This window comes from Rhododendron vialii, chromosome 3a, assembly GCF_030253575.1.
Source record: "Rhododendron vialii isolate Sample 1 chromosome 3a, ASM3025357v1".
NCBI lineage: Eukaryota > Viridiplantae > Streptophyta > Magnoliopsida > Ericales > Ericaceae > Rhododendron > Rhododendron vialii.
In genome coordinates this window covers 12,602,804-12,621,370 of record NC_080559.1, presented here as the reverse complement: position 1 = coordinate 12,621,370, position 18,567 = coordinate 12,602,804, and the positions used below count along the sequence as shown (strand labels likewise).

At 37.0% G+C, this 18,567-nt stretch overlaps 1 protein-coding gene across 1 annotated transcript; it reads left to right on the top strand.

The window, feature by feature from the left end:
- The first annotated feature begins 9,730 nt into the window (after window positions 1-9,730).
- LOC131318365 (cationic amino acid transporter 7, chloroplastic-like) lies at window positions 9,731-16,235 on the top strand. Its single transcript, XM_058348061.1, has 5 exons — window positions 9,731-10,173; window positions 10,500-10,722; window positions 10,837-11,188; window positions 11,891-12,125; window positions 15,377-16,235. Exons 1-5 carry the CDS (start codon window positions 9,789-9,791, stop codon window positions 15,943-15,945), a joined length of 1,764 nt encoding a protein of 587 aa, XP_058204044.1. The 5' UTR covers window positions 9,731-9,788; the 3' UTR covers window positions 15,946-16,235.
- The last annotated feature ends 2,332 nt before the right edge of the window (window positions 16,236-18,567 follow it).

The following is an 18,567-nucleotide window of genomic DNA, read 5'->3' as shown; positions in this document are numbered from 1 at the left end:
TTGACTATTGGGATCTAATCTCACTTAAACTAGGACTAATTGCCTTAATTAATTCATTAATCATAACAAACTAAACAAATAAAAGCTAAACCACAACAGTAAATAATAAACTAAACAATAATAATAATTAACAAACTAAAGATAACAAGGATCTATAATCTGGCTACTTGAATTAACAAATAGTACTGTAGGCTCTGATACCAATTTTACCGTGGGGTACTGTGCAAATAAAAGGCGGAAATATGAATAATAAAAAGCAAAATCACAAAGGAATTCAAAGGGGTTCTAATTGTGAATATCTAGAAGTTCTGGCGAAATATATATAAGGTACTGTAATTAGTTTAAAATTCCTTGAAAATATTGGTCTGCACTGTAATTATCTTACTGTCTTACGCGTAATTGTTCCTACCACATCTGATCATTTTCTTGCCTGTCTTGTTTTTAGGTCGTGGGTCAGTATCCTGCTTTCTAAACTTTCTGATATGAATACATGCAATGCGGGACCTAAGAATTTAACGTAACAGGAGCACTGCAATCTGGTGATTCAATCGCAATGACTTAAACACTGAATATGGGTTTATTTACTTGTAAAAAAAACTTGTAATGAATAATAACTCTTATACATACGTCATACAAAGATTTGAAAAAGAAAAAAAATCATAGTGCGCAGTAACATAAATTAATTGAAGTTTTATAAAAATTAATTCGCGAGCGATAAGTAGCATGAATTAATTCAATTGTTAGAATAATAAAATTCAAACGACCCATGTGACATAATTGTCTTCTTCGAATACGAAATCCCAAAAATCTGGGTTTTAAATTCTTGGGCTATTTTTTTGGCTTTTTATTACTCCAAAACGAAAGTGGTGGGTGGGTAGTTATTACAGGTTTAAATTTATCTTTCCTTTCACATAAGAAAAAAGGTTTTACTATTGTCAGTCTAATTGCTGACGATAAATACACTAGAAGACGAGAAAAATACTTATTTTGATGTACTTTTTACACCCTTTAATACACACATTCACACGCTTACTATTGTTAATTCATTAAATTTTATTTTATTTTTTATCAGCAACTCATTGAGTTGATTTTAAAATTTTTCTAAGAAAAATAATAAATCCATAACAAATCCATGTTCACACGAAAAAGAAGAAAAAGTAGGAGTCCTTTTAAGGGCAGGACGTGTCCTATCACCCTTAGCATGCTGCATTAAATGCGTGCTTATCCCACCAGAAAAAAACTCTCAGCCGTGATACCCACCACTCTGTTTCCCAGTTTCTCTTACTGCAGTGTTTAATTTTATCGTTTGTCTCGGAAATTAATTGTTCGAATTTTAAATAAACTCTTCTACCTCTTATTTAGAAAAGTCTTTTAAAATTTGAACCTTTCAAAACACTTTTAAACGGTAAGATTAAAAGCGAAGGAAGAAACAGTGAAATAAAGTGATGGGATAGACTTTCTGAAAAAATCTCCCCCAAAATCAGACTATTTTACTAAAGAGTAAATAATATTATCCTTCCCACGTGTCAACGTGAGCCGAAGTCAAAACCAGTTACGCTTTTAATTTTCCTCTGTTATTCGTTTTGCTTTCGGTTGCACCGTTTTTCTAACGGGGAGTTCCAACTCCTCCGGTCACGTCTGCGAGTGGATCGGACGTCTCGAATATTGAGGCTGTTGTTTGTTTTTTGTTCCACGGTTTTTTGTTGTTAGCACCTCAAAATATATTTTCCTGTTTCCTCGAAAAAATGGGTTCGGATGCTTTTACGTCTAAGTTTTGTACCGAATGAATCAATCGATATAATGTTGAACCACATATTGATATAATCAATGGTTCGAATTTATTCAGATGTTTTTACCGATAATAATCACGTGACCTTACCTAACAAGGTATCAATTTTGTAACGGGAACGGTTAAGATATTACAAAGATTATAGTAGCTTAGACATAATCTCATCTTAGATCCGCATAACATAATATTATAAAGTAAATTAGATAAATATTGTCTTTAAGTTCTCTTTTTTATTTCTAGACATGATTTATTACTTTTCAGATTTGTATAGACGAGAAGAATAACAAAAATAAATATTTTAAGCACCTGTATGAATAAATGAATTAACGATAAAAAAAACCTCAATGAAGTTTGAATATTTTTTTTATTGGTTAATTTAGCATTTAAAAAATAAAAAAAATGTTTTATACAGATGACATGCATGTGACTTGTATAACAATAGGTTTTAATATGAAGAAGGGGGCCAATGTAAATCAGACTATTTGTACTAAGAGTGTATATTGATATTTTATTCATCAATATCAATGACAATAGGTTTTAATATGAAGAAGGGGGCCAATGCCGTTCGGCCAAATTTACGATAAAGGGGCTATCTGCATATTAGTTTGAAAAGCAAAGGGGGGTGAGAGAAACTTTCAAAACAAGAGTGTATTAATAAGACTAGTTTCCCAAAATGTTAATGGGCTAAATTGGCCGTTTCAGAACGTAAAATAAGTAGTATTTAATTTTTAAGAAAGCAATTTCGAGCTCGAAAATAATATATTTACACAAATAATTTTCCTACAAATATGGATCTTGTTTAATATATCTCATCAAGATCTTTAATACGGTGCAAAAAAAATATTTTTCATTTACATTATTTTTGAGTTTGAAAATGTGAAATAAGCTACTTATTTTTTAAGAAGATTTTTGGAACGGGACCTATTTTCCTTTGTATTTTGCTAAAGGGGCTAAAGTGCTTCTAATGGGAACTCACAGGCTACCGAAGTGGTAAGACTGTGACTTAGGGTTTGCTCCCTCCTAAGTCTCAGGCTCGAAACCTATTATCATTAGGTGCTATCAATTCTTTTTGGGTAATCAACATGGGCCAATTCAGTTGGTCAAGACTCTTGCATTTTTTATTAGTAGGTTAGGAGTTCGAATTTCCCCATATGCGTGTGGGCGTTCTTCCCCTCATATTCGTTGGGATTATTTCTCCCCTTAATAGGTCTGTAGTTGAGTTAGGCTAATAGTGATTGTGGTTTCTTTGATGGACTTATTTATCTTGTGCGTTGAGTTGTTGGTTTTGGTTATCTTGTAAACTTTTACACAATTGATGTAGTGTCTTGTGATTTGTACTTTGTACTAGAAATTGCTCATGCCTAAAGGCACGCCACAACACATTTTTGAACACAACTAAAATAACTTATCAAGATCCATGACCAAGCTCACAACAAACATATAGCTTGTTGTTCCAAAAAGCTATACAAAGAGGGCAAACTTAAACTCAAATACAAATTGTTCTAAAAATAAAAAAATAAAAAATCCTACAACAAACATATCATCCATAATATGATCAGTATATAGCTTGTTCTTTACCTCATGTCCAGATCCATGTTAAAGCGCATCCAAATTTTTGAAATCCAAAAAGGTTAAAACTTAATAGTATATTTCAACTATAAATGTAAATTCCGTTCCAAAAAAAAAACTATAAAGGTAAACAATTCAAACAACAGAGTAGGAAAAGAAATTGAAATCTTGATTCTTTGATGCCAATTAATATCAAATTTCCATTATATGTTCTATCCATCAACAATTTTGCCAAGACTCAAGAAAAAAAGCATCTACTCGTCGTTATTGAAGATCATGATAAGTGCTCAATACATATTTTGATTACCTAATATAATAGAACCTTACAAATTTCAAATCTGAAAGTTTCAGCCTAAAGATCAACCTATATCACAACTCCCACCCATTTTCGAGAATGTGATTGTCCAGCTCAATCCATTGACCATTGCTTTAACAATAGAGTCATCTGTACTCTCTTTTATTCCAGGAATATACAGTTCAGGGCTTATAAATAGAATGAGAAAAAAAGGACACATAGAGAAAATTAAAGAATGAACAATTAAGTGGTAACTACTGTTTTTTTTTTTTTTTTTTGGGTTAGCTAAATCAAGAGTAGCATGTTCATAACTACTTGTTTTTCGTCCCTTAAGTCATTCCTACTTTAACCACCTGCACCAAAAAAATCAAGGAAAAAAGAAAAAATCCCAAATACTACAGGTTAGTTATTTTCAAAGGAAATAAGCAGTAACACTCGTGCAACCGAGAGAATTAATTCGAAAGTGTTAGGATCGTCACACACACACGCACGATTTACGAGTATAAAACAGTAAAGAATTAACATAGAGATATACGTGGTTTCCCAAAACCGGGTACGTCCACGGGAGTGAGAGTGGCTGCTGTTCTTTATTATCACACTATGAATTAGGGTTTACAACATAGAGTATTTATAACTACTCTATTCTAACCCTAACCAGATTTGGCCTGTATTCCAAAAATACCCTTGTACGATACCTTTGTACGCCTGGGCCTTCGGCCCAGTCTACTTTCACTGGATCATCGGCGATGGGTCAGATGCCGTCGCTACGCTCCACTCCACTCGTTACGCTTCGCTCCGGTCCGCTCCGGCATTTGGCCTTCTTTCTAAAACTCTACGAGCCACACAGTTCTAATAGAAGGCAAAACAAAAAGGAGAATTGTACATAGTAAACACTTGCCAATAATCAAGAAAGAAATTAATAGTCTAAAAAAATTGGTGAATATCCATAATAACAAAAAAGCTTGAAATTAATAGTCTAAAAAAATTGGTGAATATCCATAATAACAAAAAAGCTTGAAATTAATAGTCTAAAAAAATTGTTGAACTCCCGATGGGAAATTTGATAGTGTTCAACGTCCTATTCGAATAAGGTCGTCGACGTTGCGTCAAATAGGTGGTGAGTTCTCTGTTTTCACTAAATTAAATGGTATAAGCCCTTGTTTTCAAGGATTTTTAGGCAAATCATTTTTCTCACATATAGATAAACAACTTAACTCAGAAAAACTATTAACCATTTTCAAACAGATAAACAAAAACCATGAAAAACCATTAACCCTTTTCAAACAGATAAACCAAAACCTTGAAAAACTAAAACCACTGCAGAAAAAGAAGAGGAAATTTAAATCTAAGTTTTTGCAGCCTCTGCATCGATCTCAACGTAGCTCACCCATCCACTACCCTTGGACTTATCGAGGTCTATTTCTCGACCTTGTTCTAATTGATTTCCTGGTCGATCCGGTCCTCCAATTGAACACTAGGTCCCACCTTCTGAATGAATCTATCTAGAGTGGACTGCATAGAAGAAGACACGGAGTTCTTAGTGTTTGTTGCAATTGGTTTTGAATTGGGTGATTGTGGATTGGCAGGCACTAGAAAAAAAAAGAAGGATTGAAAATGAACGTACTCACATCGTGTGGGCAGGTTGCAGTCATCGGCGGCTCGGTGTTGGTGGGATTTGGAAGATGGAGAGGTCATTGTTGGTTGGTTGTCAATTATTCAATCAGCTTCAAGATCTTCTGATCAATAGCCTCTCGTGGAACACATCTTGACATAACTCGGCAATTCTATTAGTCCATATGAACCAACAATCAATAACCAATGTTTTGATGGAAATATGTTTTGAAGAAAAGAGCATAAAAATAAAAAAAAAATTATATACTGTATGTATTGAATGCAACCAAAAACCTATTTTAGATGCAAACTTAGTATCTACATCCCATGTGATGGAAAATGTGTTTTACAACGTGGCGAGAGAACAAAGAACTGGCCGGAAAAAAAAAGAGAACAAAGAACTAAGAGCCCTACCTGTGGAGAGTCAACCTGAGAGAAGGCGAGGGTTAGGGAGACAGAAAAGAGAATTGAAAAGAGTTTAGGGGGAGGGAGAGAGAAAACCAAAATGAGAATAAACACCAAAGACTATATTGCTCAATCAAGTTTTCATTACCAAAAATTTGCAATCAAACTCACTACGAAAATCAAGCACCCACATATCTGCCATTACCAAATCTCCCAATCAAATATTTCCAAAACCGGAATATAGCATTCAACTAAAATCCTCCCTCACGGTTTTTTTTTTGGGTATCTATTGGTTAATAGATAGCATTCAAGGCCATCTATGTACTCAACCGAAAAATTAAATCACTACCAAATTTGAAAAATTAAATACCAAAATTGAAAGAATCAGTACTCAATCATTTATTCTAGAAAATGTAAAGTATTAATGAAAATACCAAGGGTTGAATAAAGGGTGGAGATTTATGCAGAAAAATGTGTTACAAATCCAATGATGGAGGGAAAAATGTGTGGGCCACCACACCGTCGCGATTTGTATAATAGATCTCATAAGTTATGTAATGATCTCTCCCATCGATTGACCAAAAAAAACTCTTTTGGAATCAGTTTATACATAGTTTTGCTTTGATTTGAATTGAGACGTGAGACATCCATAAGTGGGCGGTGTCATTGATCTTTCAGAATTAATCGAAATGCGTGTAAATTGACCTGAACACTTGAGTGGTTAAAAAAAATAGTGCTTCTAATGGGTTACTAGTTTAGATTGTCAGCTAGGGGCCTAGGGCTGTAATCTCTACTATATACTGTAGTTTTAGCGTGCAAGCTTTGGTGCTTCTGTTTGGGTGAAAGAGAAAGCAATCATTCTACCTTCACACCAAATTACACATTCATATTCATAATAGGGGTGGAGCCCGTACACACTACATACTCAGTGTGTATGGGACTCATTTTTATTGTGAGTATGAGTGTGTAAGTGGATGTGTAGATAGGTGTGGAGTTAGAATTTTCCAAGAGCAAGATCTGAATTTAAATTTCAAAGAGTTTTGAGTACAATGATTAGACTGAAGAACAAGAAAGGTCTGAATTTAATAGTACATAATATTGGGATCCTTATTCTCTAAGATAATTTTTCCCCATAAGAATCCTTCTTTTTTTAAGAAAGATCTGATTAGATTTCTTTTTTTCTTTTCTTTTTTTAAACATGTGAGAAATGCAAAAGTTAGATTTCTTGTTTCAGCGTACGCAAAAGATTTTAATGAAAAATACTTTCCCAAACTTTTGGGGTCATATTTCTTAGCAAATATTGCATTAACAAATAATAGCAAAGAAGAATTCACATGTTTAGTGATTTTTTCATTCATCCACGTTTATGATGTCTTGGAGCATCTACATCTCACTCCACAACCAATTAAGCGGATGGCATATTATTTTGGAGCATCTACATCTCATCCGCCAAACTAATCTTAAACAAATTGGGAAGAGAAGTCGTAAAATCAATCTTTTGACAGTCTCCTTACAATGTACCAAGAGAGAGAGAGGAGGCACCGTTCACTCAGTTGTCGTATTTTATAATATTGTTCTTTCTCTCTTTCAACTCCCCCAACTACTATTTTGAGGAAAATAATTGAAACAAAGGTATTTAAATAGAATTTTAGTTTAAATATTTAAAGCAATAAATACTAGCAGAATATAGGTAAAATAGAGGGTGATGCAATAAAATAGATGTGTAGTAATGGTAAAAAATTGGCTTTCAGATCGAGTATAATTTAGTCCAAAATCTAGAAAGGCTGACATTGATGGTTACATTTATGTGCAATGGAAGTAAAACCCATATACCAATTGAAGGACAAAGATGTTATTTTATTCTTTATTATCAATGACGTTCTTACTCTTTCACTTGGGGAAAAAAATCAACATCGAAAGAGAATATTGAAATCACCACAAAATTGCCCTTTTATGGAATTGAGTGTTGTTTGATCTTGTGCCTATACTGCCTAAGCTAGATTAGGGATGGTTGTTATGCCCTAAAAGTAGAATTAGAATTCGTGTTTCCATAGAATGCCAAAGACACATTGCCATACGCAACAATATTCGAGAGAGCGTGAATACGCTTTTAAAAAATCTTCCAAACAACTAAAACTTATGAGTGCGATAATCAAGACCGCGAGTATAAAGCGAGAATTGAGAGCACGAGATACTGCATGCTATTTTGAAAGATCATGTGACTAAGGGTTAAGGACAAGAATATATTGGTTGCTATTTGAGGGATTGGAGAGTCAAAGACGTGAAAGCATGCGATGGAGTACTCGCATCAAAATCAATCCTTGGGTCGATCATTCAAGTAGTCTTGAACCCAACAATTGGGTTGGGGTTGGTTCATGGATAACCTTGCCTTGGTTCAATCAATTTGGTTAGGATCCTACCCATCCAGTCAAGTCCTAATAAGAGGTATAGTCAGAGTTAATAATATTATGTCCGCAGTAAAATTAATGTAATAATTACAATGTGGAATTGGAAATCCTACAGGGCATTTCGCCGTAGTGCACTCTGCAGGGCAGATATGAACCGTCTATTTCGATAATCAATGGTTTAGATGTGTTTGTTACTACCAGTCAGAGTCAATTATTATCGGTAAAAAAATAAAAAAAAACATATATGAAACATTGATTGTCGAGAAGAACGGTCCGAATCTGCCGTGCAGGGTGTACTACATAGAGTTAACTCGTAATTAAAGAGGAATTAGGAATTATTGTGATTATTTGATTTAACGAAATTATTAGGAATGTTACAAGTGGTGGTGGGGCATGGAAAAAGGTGCCCAACAGAATCTTTCGTGGCTACGGAAGGAAAGGATCAGGACTGTAAAGTGTAAACGAAAGCATACTTTCCTAAAATAAACAAATATGCTACCGTAACAGAATATTCTGATACTCCGAAATTTACCGTGGGCGACGAAAAAGCCATCTCAAAGTTCCCGCTCTCCGTTAAAACAGTTTCCGTTTAATTACCGTCTACAAAGCCTTTGGACTGTGCGATACTGCGATCTGGTGAGAAAAGAGAGAAACTTTGCATCTCCCCGGTATAAAAGGGGTTGATATCCCATCCGGAGAGTTTCTAATATTTTGGTCATTTTCGATTATATTTAGATAATCGGCTCAAATCATTTTGTAGAGTTCGTCGAAAATTCTAATAAAACCAAAAATTGTGTTCATCGAATTTTATTAGATATATGATCAGCACATGTGAAAATTGAAGAAAATCAAAACTGGATCCAAAAACACAATGAATCGAATCCCAATTTTGGTTTTGTTGCACTTTTCACATGTGCTGATCATGTATTTACTAAAGTCCGATCAACACGATTTTTGGTAAGATTGAGATTCTTGCCGAATTTTACAAAATTAACGGAGCCAATTATTTAAATGTGATCGAAAAATGCCCGAAAAAATAAAAACTCCCCGGAGGGATACCAACCCCCCTTGTATACCGGAGATACATAAAAGTCCTCGAGAAAGGATTGTGCTCTCTCCGAAAATCTCATAATTAAAAACAAAAATAAGCCTTCCTTTTGTACGCATTTCTCATCATTTTTCCTTTTTTATCGAAGACAAGTTGCGAGAATCTCTTTTGTGTTGTTTTCTTTTCTCACCAAATACCTCAATCCAAAACGAGCGTAAATGTCCAGGGGCGTGTTAGCGATGTATGTGAATATAGTTTTAGATTGTAGCCTCAGATTCTATTGCATATTTTAGATTTTAAATTTTAGTAGAAGTTGAGAAACCTATTTATCGCAGCAGGGAGATCATAAATTTTTTATTTCTTTTTGAGAATTTGTTGCAAACGTTTAAAAGCTGCCCAAATCCGGCTTGAGAATTTTCAGAATTTCATTATTATTATTTTTTGGATTTAGAATTTGTGGATTCAGAGAATCCATTGTATAGAATTTTTCGCAACCATTAATTAAAATCTACTCCATTTAAAAGTGAGAATTTTAAGGCTTTTTCTTTCTTCCCCTTCTATATAAAAACTGAAAAACCACCTCACTCCCATCCTAAGCTCTTTATCTTCTAGACTAGACTAGACGAGAGAGAGAGAGAGAGAGAGAGGGAGTAGTGACTTGTGATGGACAGAGATGGCTCCTCCTCTTTCTCGAGCCTCAAGACCTACCTCCTGGCCCTCGCCGACACGCCGAGCCGCGTCGCCCGGCGCGCCGGCTCTGCCTCCACCTCCTTCGACGAGATGAGCCGCGCCCGGTCCCGCTCCGGCTCCGACATGCGCCGCAGCCTCCGCTGGTTCGACCTCGTCGGATTCGGCCTCGGTGGCATGATCGGCGCCGGCGTATTCGTCACCACCGGCAGCGCCAGCCGCCTCTACGCCGGCCCCTCCGTCGTCGTCTCCTACGCCATTGCCGGCTTCTGCGCCCTCCTCTCCGCTTTCTGCTACACCGAGTTCGCCGTCGACATGCCCGTCGCCGGCGGCGCCTTCAGCTACATTCGCGTCACTTTCGGTCCGCATTCATCCCCCCCCCCTCTCTCTGTGATTTTTTCGGACAACTCATGTCTCTGTCACAACTTTTACAACCACCTTACCCACGCGTACCGCGTGGACGGTTATCGAAGAGGCCGTAGAGAATTAGTCTGAGTGCGCACAATCTGTCCTAAGACACCCAGCATTCTCGAAACAAAAAAAAAAAAAAAGAAGTTTCTTTATCAGCTTACGCAAACTTATAGTCTAATTCCGGAAATGAATCCGATTTTCCAGGGGCCAAACAAATACATAGAAGTTTTTAATCCAGCCAAAACGATTTCGATTTCTGATTAATTTTTTTTACAGGCGAATTTGCGGCATTTTTGACGGGCGCGAATCTGATACTAGACTACGTGCTGTCAAACGCCGCCGTGGCGAGGAGTTTCACGGCCTATTTGGGCACGGCTCTAGGCATATCGACGGCGGCCAAATGGAGGGTCACAATCCCTGCGTTCCCGAAGGGATTCAACGAGATCGACTTCTTCGCCGTCATCGCAGTGCTCATAATCACCGTCGTCATCTGTTACAGGTACAATAAATCCAAAATCTCCTGCCATAAAGTACTTTAAAAATAAATCCAAAATTTTCCTGTCAAAAAAGTACAGGTTCGATACTAACAGATTCGGCCATTAATTTCGCGCAGCACGAGAGAGAGCTCGGTCCTGAACATGGTGCTGACGTCGCTCCACGTCCTGTTCTTGGTGTTCATCGTCGTGGTGGGGTTTTACAGGGGGGAGTGGAAGAATTTTACCAAACCGGCGGACCCGGTTCACCACCCCGGCGGGTTTTTCCCTTTCGGCGTTTCGGGGGTGTTCAACGGTGCTGCGATGGTGTACCTCAGCTATATCGGGTACGATGCGGTCTCGACCATGGCCGAAGAGGTCCGAAACCCCGTTAAGGATATCCCTATCGGGGTTTTGGGTTCCGTTATCCTCGTTACCGTTCTGTACTGTTTGATGGCCGCTTCAATGTCCATGCTCTTACCTTATGATTTGGTGAGAAAATCATCTTAATCATTTTGACCAACAAATTCTCCCTCCCTCATTTGTCGTTTTTTTTCCCGTCTTTTTAATTATTTCGTCTAGTTTTTCTTGTTCATTTTTAAATGTTTTAATATCTCCTCCTAAAAAATTGAAAAATTCTAAAATTAGCCCAATACGCTGACAATAATAAGTGTGTGAGTGTGCAAAAAAATGTGCAAAAGGTACTCAAAATTACATATTTTTTTTTGTTTTTTAGTGTACTTATACAATAGCAAGACCGAAAAAAATTTATGGTATAGTTGTCCCAAATCATCTAAAAGAGCAAAATCTTGATAAATTCTTCTCTTGAATACTATTATTTTCTCTATCATATTCTCTCATTTAAATCTGAATCCCAGGCCTTCGTTAGGAGTGTAGTTTGAGTTGTGCTCGGTGGGTATATACGTAACAGTATTTATTAAGGATATTTTTTGGAAAAAAATTATTGGCTACCATAAATTATGTTTCTATAATGGATTGGGTTTTTTAAGATGGACAATTGACAACGAAAGGAGTAATAAAATCCATGCAATTTAGGTTTCTAAAATATTACTAATCGGTTGTGGGAGTGAAATGAGGATTGACCTTTTGCGGTGCGGTGGGTGATTAATTTGTTTTGTTTTTTTAGTTTTTTAAATTCTGGGTTGTGATCTGGTGTGGTGGGTGATCACGCAGATCAATACGGAGGCGCCGTTTTCGGGGGCGTTTCGGGGAGGATCGGACGGCTGGAAATGGGTGTCGAACGTGATCGGGGTGGGGGCAAGCTTGGGGATACTGACGTCGATGCTGGTGGCGATGCTGGGTCAGGCGCGGTACATGTGCGTGATCGGACGGTCGAGCGTCGTCCCTGCTTGGTTCGCTAGGGTCCACCCCAGGACATCCACTCCGGTCAACGCCTCCCTTTTCCTTGGTAAGTTTTTTTTTTTAATTTTTTGATCAAAGTTCCCTTTTCCTTCTCATCTATCGTACTTTCTCCGTCCCAATTTGTTTGTACACTTTTTGACTTTTAAGTGTTCCAAAATATTTGTTCAATATGAGTTTGACTTGTTAAAATTTCCTTAATGCCCTTTCCCTTTCAAAAAATAATGCATTGGAGAATGTCCACTCCCATTTAATGCTAAGAAATTGAAGGGTATTCTTGAAAAATCAAAACTCTTAAAGAGCAACCATTATGTTCCCTTAAAAAGTCGGTTTTTAAAAAATGGACAAACAAATCGGGACGGAGAGAGTATCTTTTTTTTCTATTTTCTTCGCTTTCTATAGTAACCATTATTGCTTATTGCTTCTGTGTTTGGGCTTTGGCGGTTGTCAGCTGAGGTTGTGCGTGTGCGTAAGAGAGAGCGAGCGTTGCGATTGAGATGGCGTTTTGATTTTTTTAAAGAAGAGATAAATTGACCATTTTGTCATAATATGCCAACGTCATGGGCAGTGACATTCATGATTTTTCTAACTATGTTTGCTGTCCGTTTATTATATGCTTTCACAAGTTATTTACGTAATTTCCTTCTGAGTTTTTATATGTTTCTGAGTTTTTATATGTTTACCGCCTGTCTAGAGATGCTTAAAGTTAAAAAATAAATAAAATAGAAGTCAGCATTTAATAATAAAAATAAACTAGGAGTGAAAATAAACTTCTTGTGTGGCATGTGTTTATGTCAAAATCAGAAATTATAAATGCTTGATTAGAAGGGCTTCAAAAACGAAAATCAGTTTTTATTTTTTACTAAAAAAAAAGCAAAGAAAATCTAAAAATGATCTCTGCTTTTCTGGACTTCCCAAAGATATTCTTTTAAAAGGCTCTTTACGTCTTGATCCGGATTGTGGTTGAAGTCTCGCAGTTGAGAAGTCAGAACGGGGTCCCACGATGAACCGTTTCAGTTGGGGAGGTTACGCTAAGGGTATCCTCATCGTTTTACTATGGGCTCGCCTTTGTAGTAATTTGACTTCTTTTTTTGGGGGGAAAGAGAAGGATCCTCTCTAGTTTTCCGGGGCTCACTTTGGTGATCCAAATCGTTCATATTTTTAAACTCGTTAAGAGAACTTGTCACGCCAAAAAATAAAGATGGTTGGATGCTAGTTGATATAATTTTAGAATGAATTTGTCTTTGGGTTAAATGGGATTTGGTGTTGTAATGCTGTTTTGTTATAAGACAAATATGCTCGGTAAGAGCCCACAAATGGGCAAACTGAACGGTGCAGTCCATTGAGAGGAGCTTATCCATTTTATAGAGGGGTGACTTGAGTTGAGTAGTGTTGTTCCGAGGGGACAACGTAAGTGTTAGTCTCATCTAGATCATCCATGTTCAAGCATTCGGCCTAATAGATTTCAATCGTTCAGTCAAGATGAAATTGGAGTCATATATTGCCGAGCATGACGGCTCCTAAAAGGAACCTCTTGGGATCCGATGGGAATGCATACAATCTGACGCTTGTATTGTCGATTCGTGTGGTTGGGGGCGTTCCTCACTTTTCCAGCAGGTGGGTCACCGGAATCTTCACGTGGGTAACCCGAATCTGCGCATGGGCCCCCCTTATCTTGAACAGAAGTTTGATTTACCTATGGGGCCGTAGGTAGTACAAATACGTTAAGGCATGAAATGTGTGAATTAACGACTTGTACTAGACTTCATTTGGGGAAAAAAAAAAAAAAGAGAGAGAGAGAAGGTGAATGGTGGTATTTGTAAAAAAAAATCGAGTTGTGTCCAATTTTACCAAATTAACTTCTTGACCCAAAAAATCAAACAACGATTTGAGTAGAGGTTTGTTTCAGATTGACTCGTTCGATAGATGCTTCAGCTCGTTCAACTTCAAGAAGTTGACAAGTCAAGAACGTTTGCTTGTTAAACAAAGCTCGATAGTGAATCTACCATCGTTAGATCACACGTGCAATTTAGCCAATCTCGTTGGAATTTTGCAAAGTCAATCTTAATCATCTTGACGCTCAACTCAGATACTTGTTTATAGCTCTTCTCTAGTTTGTCTTCCTTTCTTTTTTTGGCCTTTCGTAACTCGGTGTGACAATTCTTTTATGCATTTTTCTTTGAAAATCATCCTTGATTTAATTTAATTTATCTGCTCTTAGTCAAACCCTCGAGTATTTTGCATTTTTATTGATTATGCCATGACTCATGAAGGCACCATTCTACTAACCAAGACCAGACCCTACCAAATATGACACAATGTGGGGACCTTCAACCGAAGGAAATGGGGCGAATCACTCTGTGTTCTGTAATTTTCTGGATTATTTCTACCGACATTTCCCTTTCTGTCGATTCCCACTTTGCATCTGTCTTTTGATTTTGTTTTAGTGCTGACAGTGATATGCTTATTTCGTCAAATAATTTGATTGCTTATATTATGTGGAAAGTTATTCAATTCAACTGTTGGAATAATTTATCTCAAAGTCCTGTGGTGGTAGATTTCTTAAAATTTCCTAGATAAAGTTGAGAGCAGCAAAATTTTTTACCCAGTATCCAATGGGCTACTTTTCTGATTAGTAAATAATGTTAATCTTTTTCAATTGGTGACCCGATCGGCAAAAAAGATCAATGCTTTGGTGGTCACAAGTATCATATTTTGTATAACGTCTGATAAGACATCGACGCATTGAAACTATACCGATACGTTGATACCAGTATACCGCATTACCGGTACCAAAAAAACGGTACTTAAAGCCTGGTTATTCGAGTATATCCGTCGTTTACGACGTCTATCGGATCCCATTGTGAAACCCCTGTTCCTCGTAGAATTTCCTGTATATGTGGTTATCTTAGATTGAAAATGACCTAAGCGAGAGCCACTAGAAAATGTTCCCTTTCTCTATTCCTTGAAAGGGTAGTGGCTCAGTACTGTTTTTTTTGGATAAGCAATAGTCCTGTTGGATAGGCTGACTCCCTTAATTGAAATTACTTAATTTCCTTTCGTAATTTGTCTGGTCTTTGATTCCAATCTCCTCACTTAGGTGGGACTGAGAAAATCTTTTTGGATAGGTTGTCTCCCTTAATGGATATACTCATGCATGCTTTGTCTGGACCTTGATTTTCTCTGTGGACACTAATCAAATATCCTCAATTGGGAGGTTTTTTGATTGTTTATATAACCATTTTAAGGTGCTTAACCAAATCTCTTTTTTTTTTTTTTTTCTTTTTTCCCCTTTTTCAGGGATTTGCACGGCTACGATTGCGCTGTTCACCGACCTAGACATCCTCCTGAACCTAGTGTCCATCGGCACACTCTTTGTTTTCTACATGGTGGCAAATGCAGTGATTTACAGACGTTACGTATCGGTGGGGAGCACTAATACGTGGCCCACATTGTCCTTCCTCTTCTGCTTCTCCCTCACTTCGATCATATTCACCCTGATTTGGCAATTCGGTCCGTCTGGAAAGCCCAAGGCGTTCATGCTCGGTGCCTGCACCGTTATTGCCATTGCCGTTCTACAACTTTTCCATTGGGTCGTCCCACAAGCTCGGAAACCTGAGTTCTGGGGGGTCCCGCTGATGCCATGGATACCCTCTATCTCAATCTTCCTGAATATTTTCTTGCTGGGTTCTCTTGATGGGCCATCTTACGCGAGGTTCGGATTCTTTTCGGCTCTCATAGTGCTGGTGTACTTGCTATATAGTGTTCATGCGAGCTTTGATGCAGAAGAAGATGGGAGTCTTAGTCATAAGAATGGGGAATTTATGAAGGAATCAAATGAAAGTGAGGACCCCAGTCTCAAAGTGTAAAAACCTCATCTGAAGCCTTTTTGAACTTCTTTCTGTTTTTTTTTTGGGTCTAGTGGAGGAATACTTTTCAAATAGGACTGCAAAGTAAAAGTAGAAGATAACAAAGGAATAGACTGCAATTATGCAGTATTGGCAAGTTGTATAGATGCTTAATTGATAGCAAGTTGAGGTTGAGATGCCCCCTTGTACATTGGGTCAAAATGTGAAGAGTCCATCAACTGTTTTCGGATTTCAGTGTTTGACATTTAACCAACTCAAATGAATGACAGTTTGATAGGAAATTGAAGCAAGTGGTATGGATTAGGATGGACTCTTAAGGATTGGATATCTACTTTTTTTTTTTTAGTGTCATTCGAGCTATTTGTCAACTTTATATGTACTCGTTCCTGCGTAAATTTTTCGAGTGGCGTGGTGGGTCTTGTTTTATTGGGACGTGATGGGTTCTATACATGAGCATGACTGGCACACGTGTGTGATGGGTTCTATACATGAGCATGACTGGCACACGTGTGAATCTGCTAGAATCTAGAGAGAAGCGGGGAGGGGGGAAAATGACGAAATTTATTTTGCAGTGGACAATTAGTGGGCAGATGCTTATCCAAAAAAAAAAAAAAATAGTGGGCAGATTAAGGGTAGTTTTGGAGGGGCAATTTAGGTTTTGTGAGAAGAGGAATGATTTGACTTTTAGAAAATGGTAAAACAGGATTTGACTTTTAGAAAATGGTAAAACAGGTATTCGAGAAATAGTAAAAGAATTGTATATGTACAAGATAACTTTTAGAAAATAGCAAAGCAGGCATTCGAGAGATAGCAAAAGAAGGGTATATGCACAAGATAAGAATTGTCGACAGAATCATTATCAAGTAATGAATAAGTTGAAGACAAAAGAGAGATTGGACAACACACACGCATGGAAATATGAAAAGATATATGTCAGAATATGTAGATTGTGTTTTGATACACTAAAATAAAGGAGATGTAACATTTAAAGAAGAAAAAAGCAAAAAAAAAAGAGAGGAAGAAAACAAAATGGGAGCAAGAGGAGGGCCATGCCTCTTCTTTGGGCTCAATAAAGAAGAGGAGCATATGTGGGGTGGACAAAAAGAGTATGGGCCTTTCCCATAATGGGTTCTATGCAATCTCCCATATCGTAATTGAATCTTTGTTTTTTGACCATTTGTTGAAAGTCAATTGGTCCTTCAAAGCTACATAAGATTTGGATTCTTGGGTCCCCATCTACATTAGATTTGATCATTTGTTCGAAGTCAGTTATGCTCGTGCAATGTGTGTTGTGTCTTTGATAGAAGTCGGTTCTGCTTATGCAATACATTTTGTTTTCCTTTTTTTCTCAATTACAAAAGCTTTTTTTTTTTTTCCAAACCTCATATTGGTAACCGTAGAATTCACTTTTGTTCATCCCTCGGAACTTCGCATTCTGAGCCTAATCTGATCTCATGCAGAGCTGTGAAAGGGCATGAGGTTAGGAGGGTTATGGAGTGGTGCTATAGCCTATACATGTATGCCTTGGCCACTTTAGCCAACCATTTAGTGGGCTATTGTATGCATTTGCAACTTAGTGATTGTTCTCGAGGGGGACTTCCTAAAATGACATCAAACAAAATTTGGAGGAAAGAAAACACGCTTTTAGCCTTCACAAAATTTGTGATCGTTACTCAAATAATAATACTAATAATAATAATAATTATTATTATTATTAGTATTATTATTATTATTATTGACGATTCCTTGGGAAAAGGTACATACCCCAAAAAAAAAAATACTAGGACTAGTACTTGGGGTTCTTTGCTAAGGTAAAAGTATAGAGCATGAATGCTTCTAAAATTGGAGCCGTTCATCTCTATACCCCATCTCTTAATGTATTTCCAAACTAACCGAATTTTCAGTTTTTTGAAGTAAATATTACTGCTAGCTTTTGCTGCAGCTTTCAAAACGCACTTTATTGACTAGGTATAACAGATAGCATTATTGCACATTTTAAAAAAAGAGGAGAGAGATGCAAAGAAAGGGAAAGAAATATGGAACATGAGGAAAAGAAAGAAAAAGTACGGAAAATTAAAATTTTTTCCATCCCCTTGTTTGGTTTGGAAAGAAGAGAGAAGAAAATAAGAAAACAAAGTTATAACACAGTACATTTTTCCTTATATTTTCCTTCCACTGTCGTTTTCTTCTCTTAAGTTCCAAACAACCCAAGCATTTTGAGATTTGTTAGCCAGGTAGTAACCTAGAGGAGGGTGAATAGAGTTGCTAATTAAAAATTACCAGTTAAAAGCTACAAGACAAATAACTAATTAGCAAATATATAGAGAGAGTTAAGAAGCACAAAACCAGTTTATAGTGGTTCGGTCTGAATTTGTCCACAGTCCATCCTACTCCACTTCTCTACAAGGCAATCTCTTGAAGGTTCCACTAATAAAAATGAAATTACACCAGTAAGCCTTGCGGGTGCTTACAATTACCGATGCTCCTAGCTTTCTTAGGAGCTAGACAACCGCAAGGATTTAAAGTACAAAATTCTCAAAAATCCCTTCCAAAAACTAAACCCCTGTTTTTGGAATTACAAAACCAGTGTTTGATTTCTCAAACACTTATCTCTCAAAAAGA

Bases quoted from the DNA above. Each gene is read 5' to 3' on its own strand.
- LOC131318365 (XM_058348061.1), top strand. From the start codon at position 9,789: ATGGACAGAGATGGCTCCTCCTCTTTCTCGAGCCTCAAGACCTACCTC. The intron at 10,723-10,836 runs GTACAATAAATC...AATTTCGCGCAG, and splicing joins ACCGTCGTCATCTGTTACAG to CACGAGAGAGAGCTCGGTCC. The intron at 12,126-15,376 runs GTAAGTTTTTTT...CCCCTTTTTCAG, and splicing joins CAACGCCTCCCTTTTCCTTG to GGATTTGCACGGCTACGATT.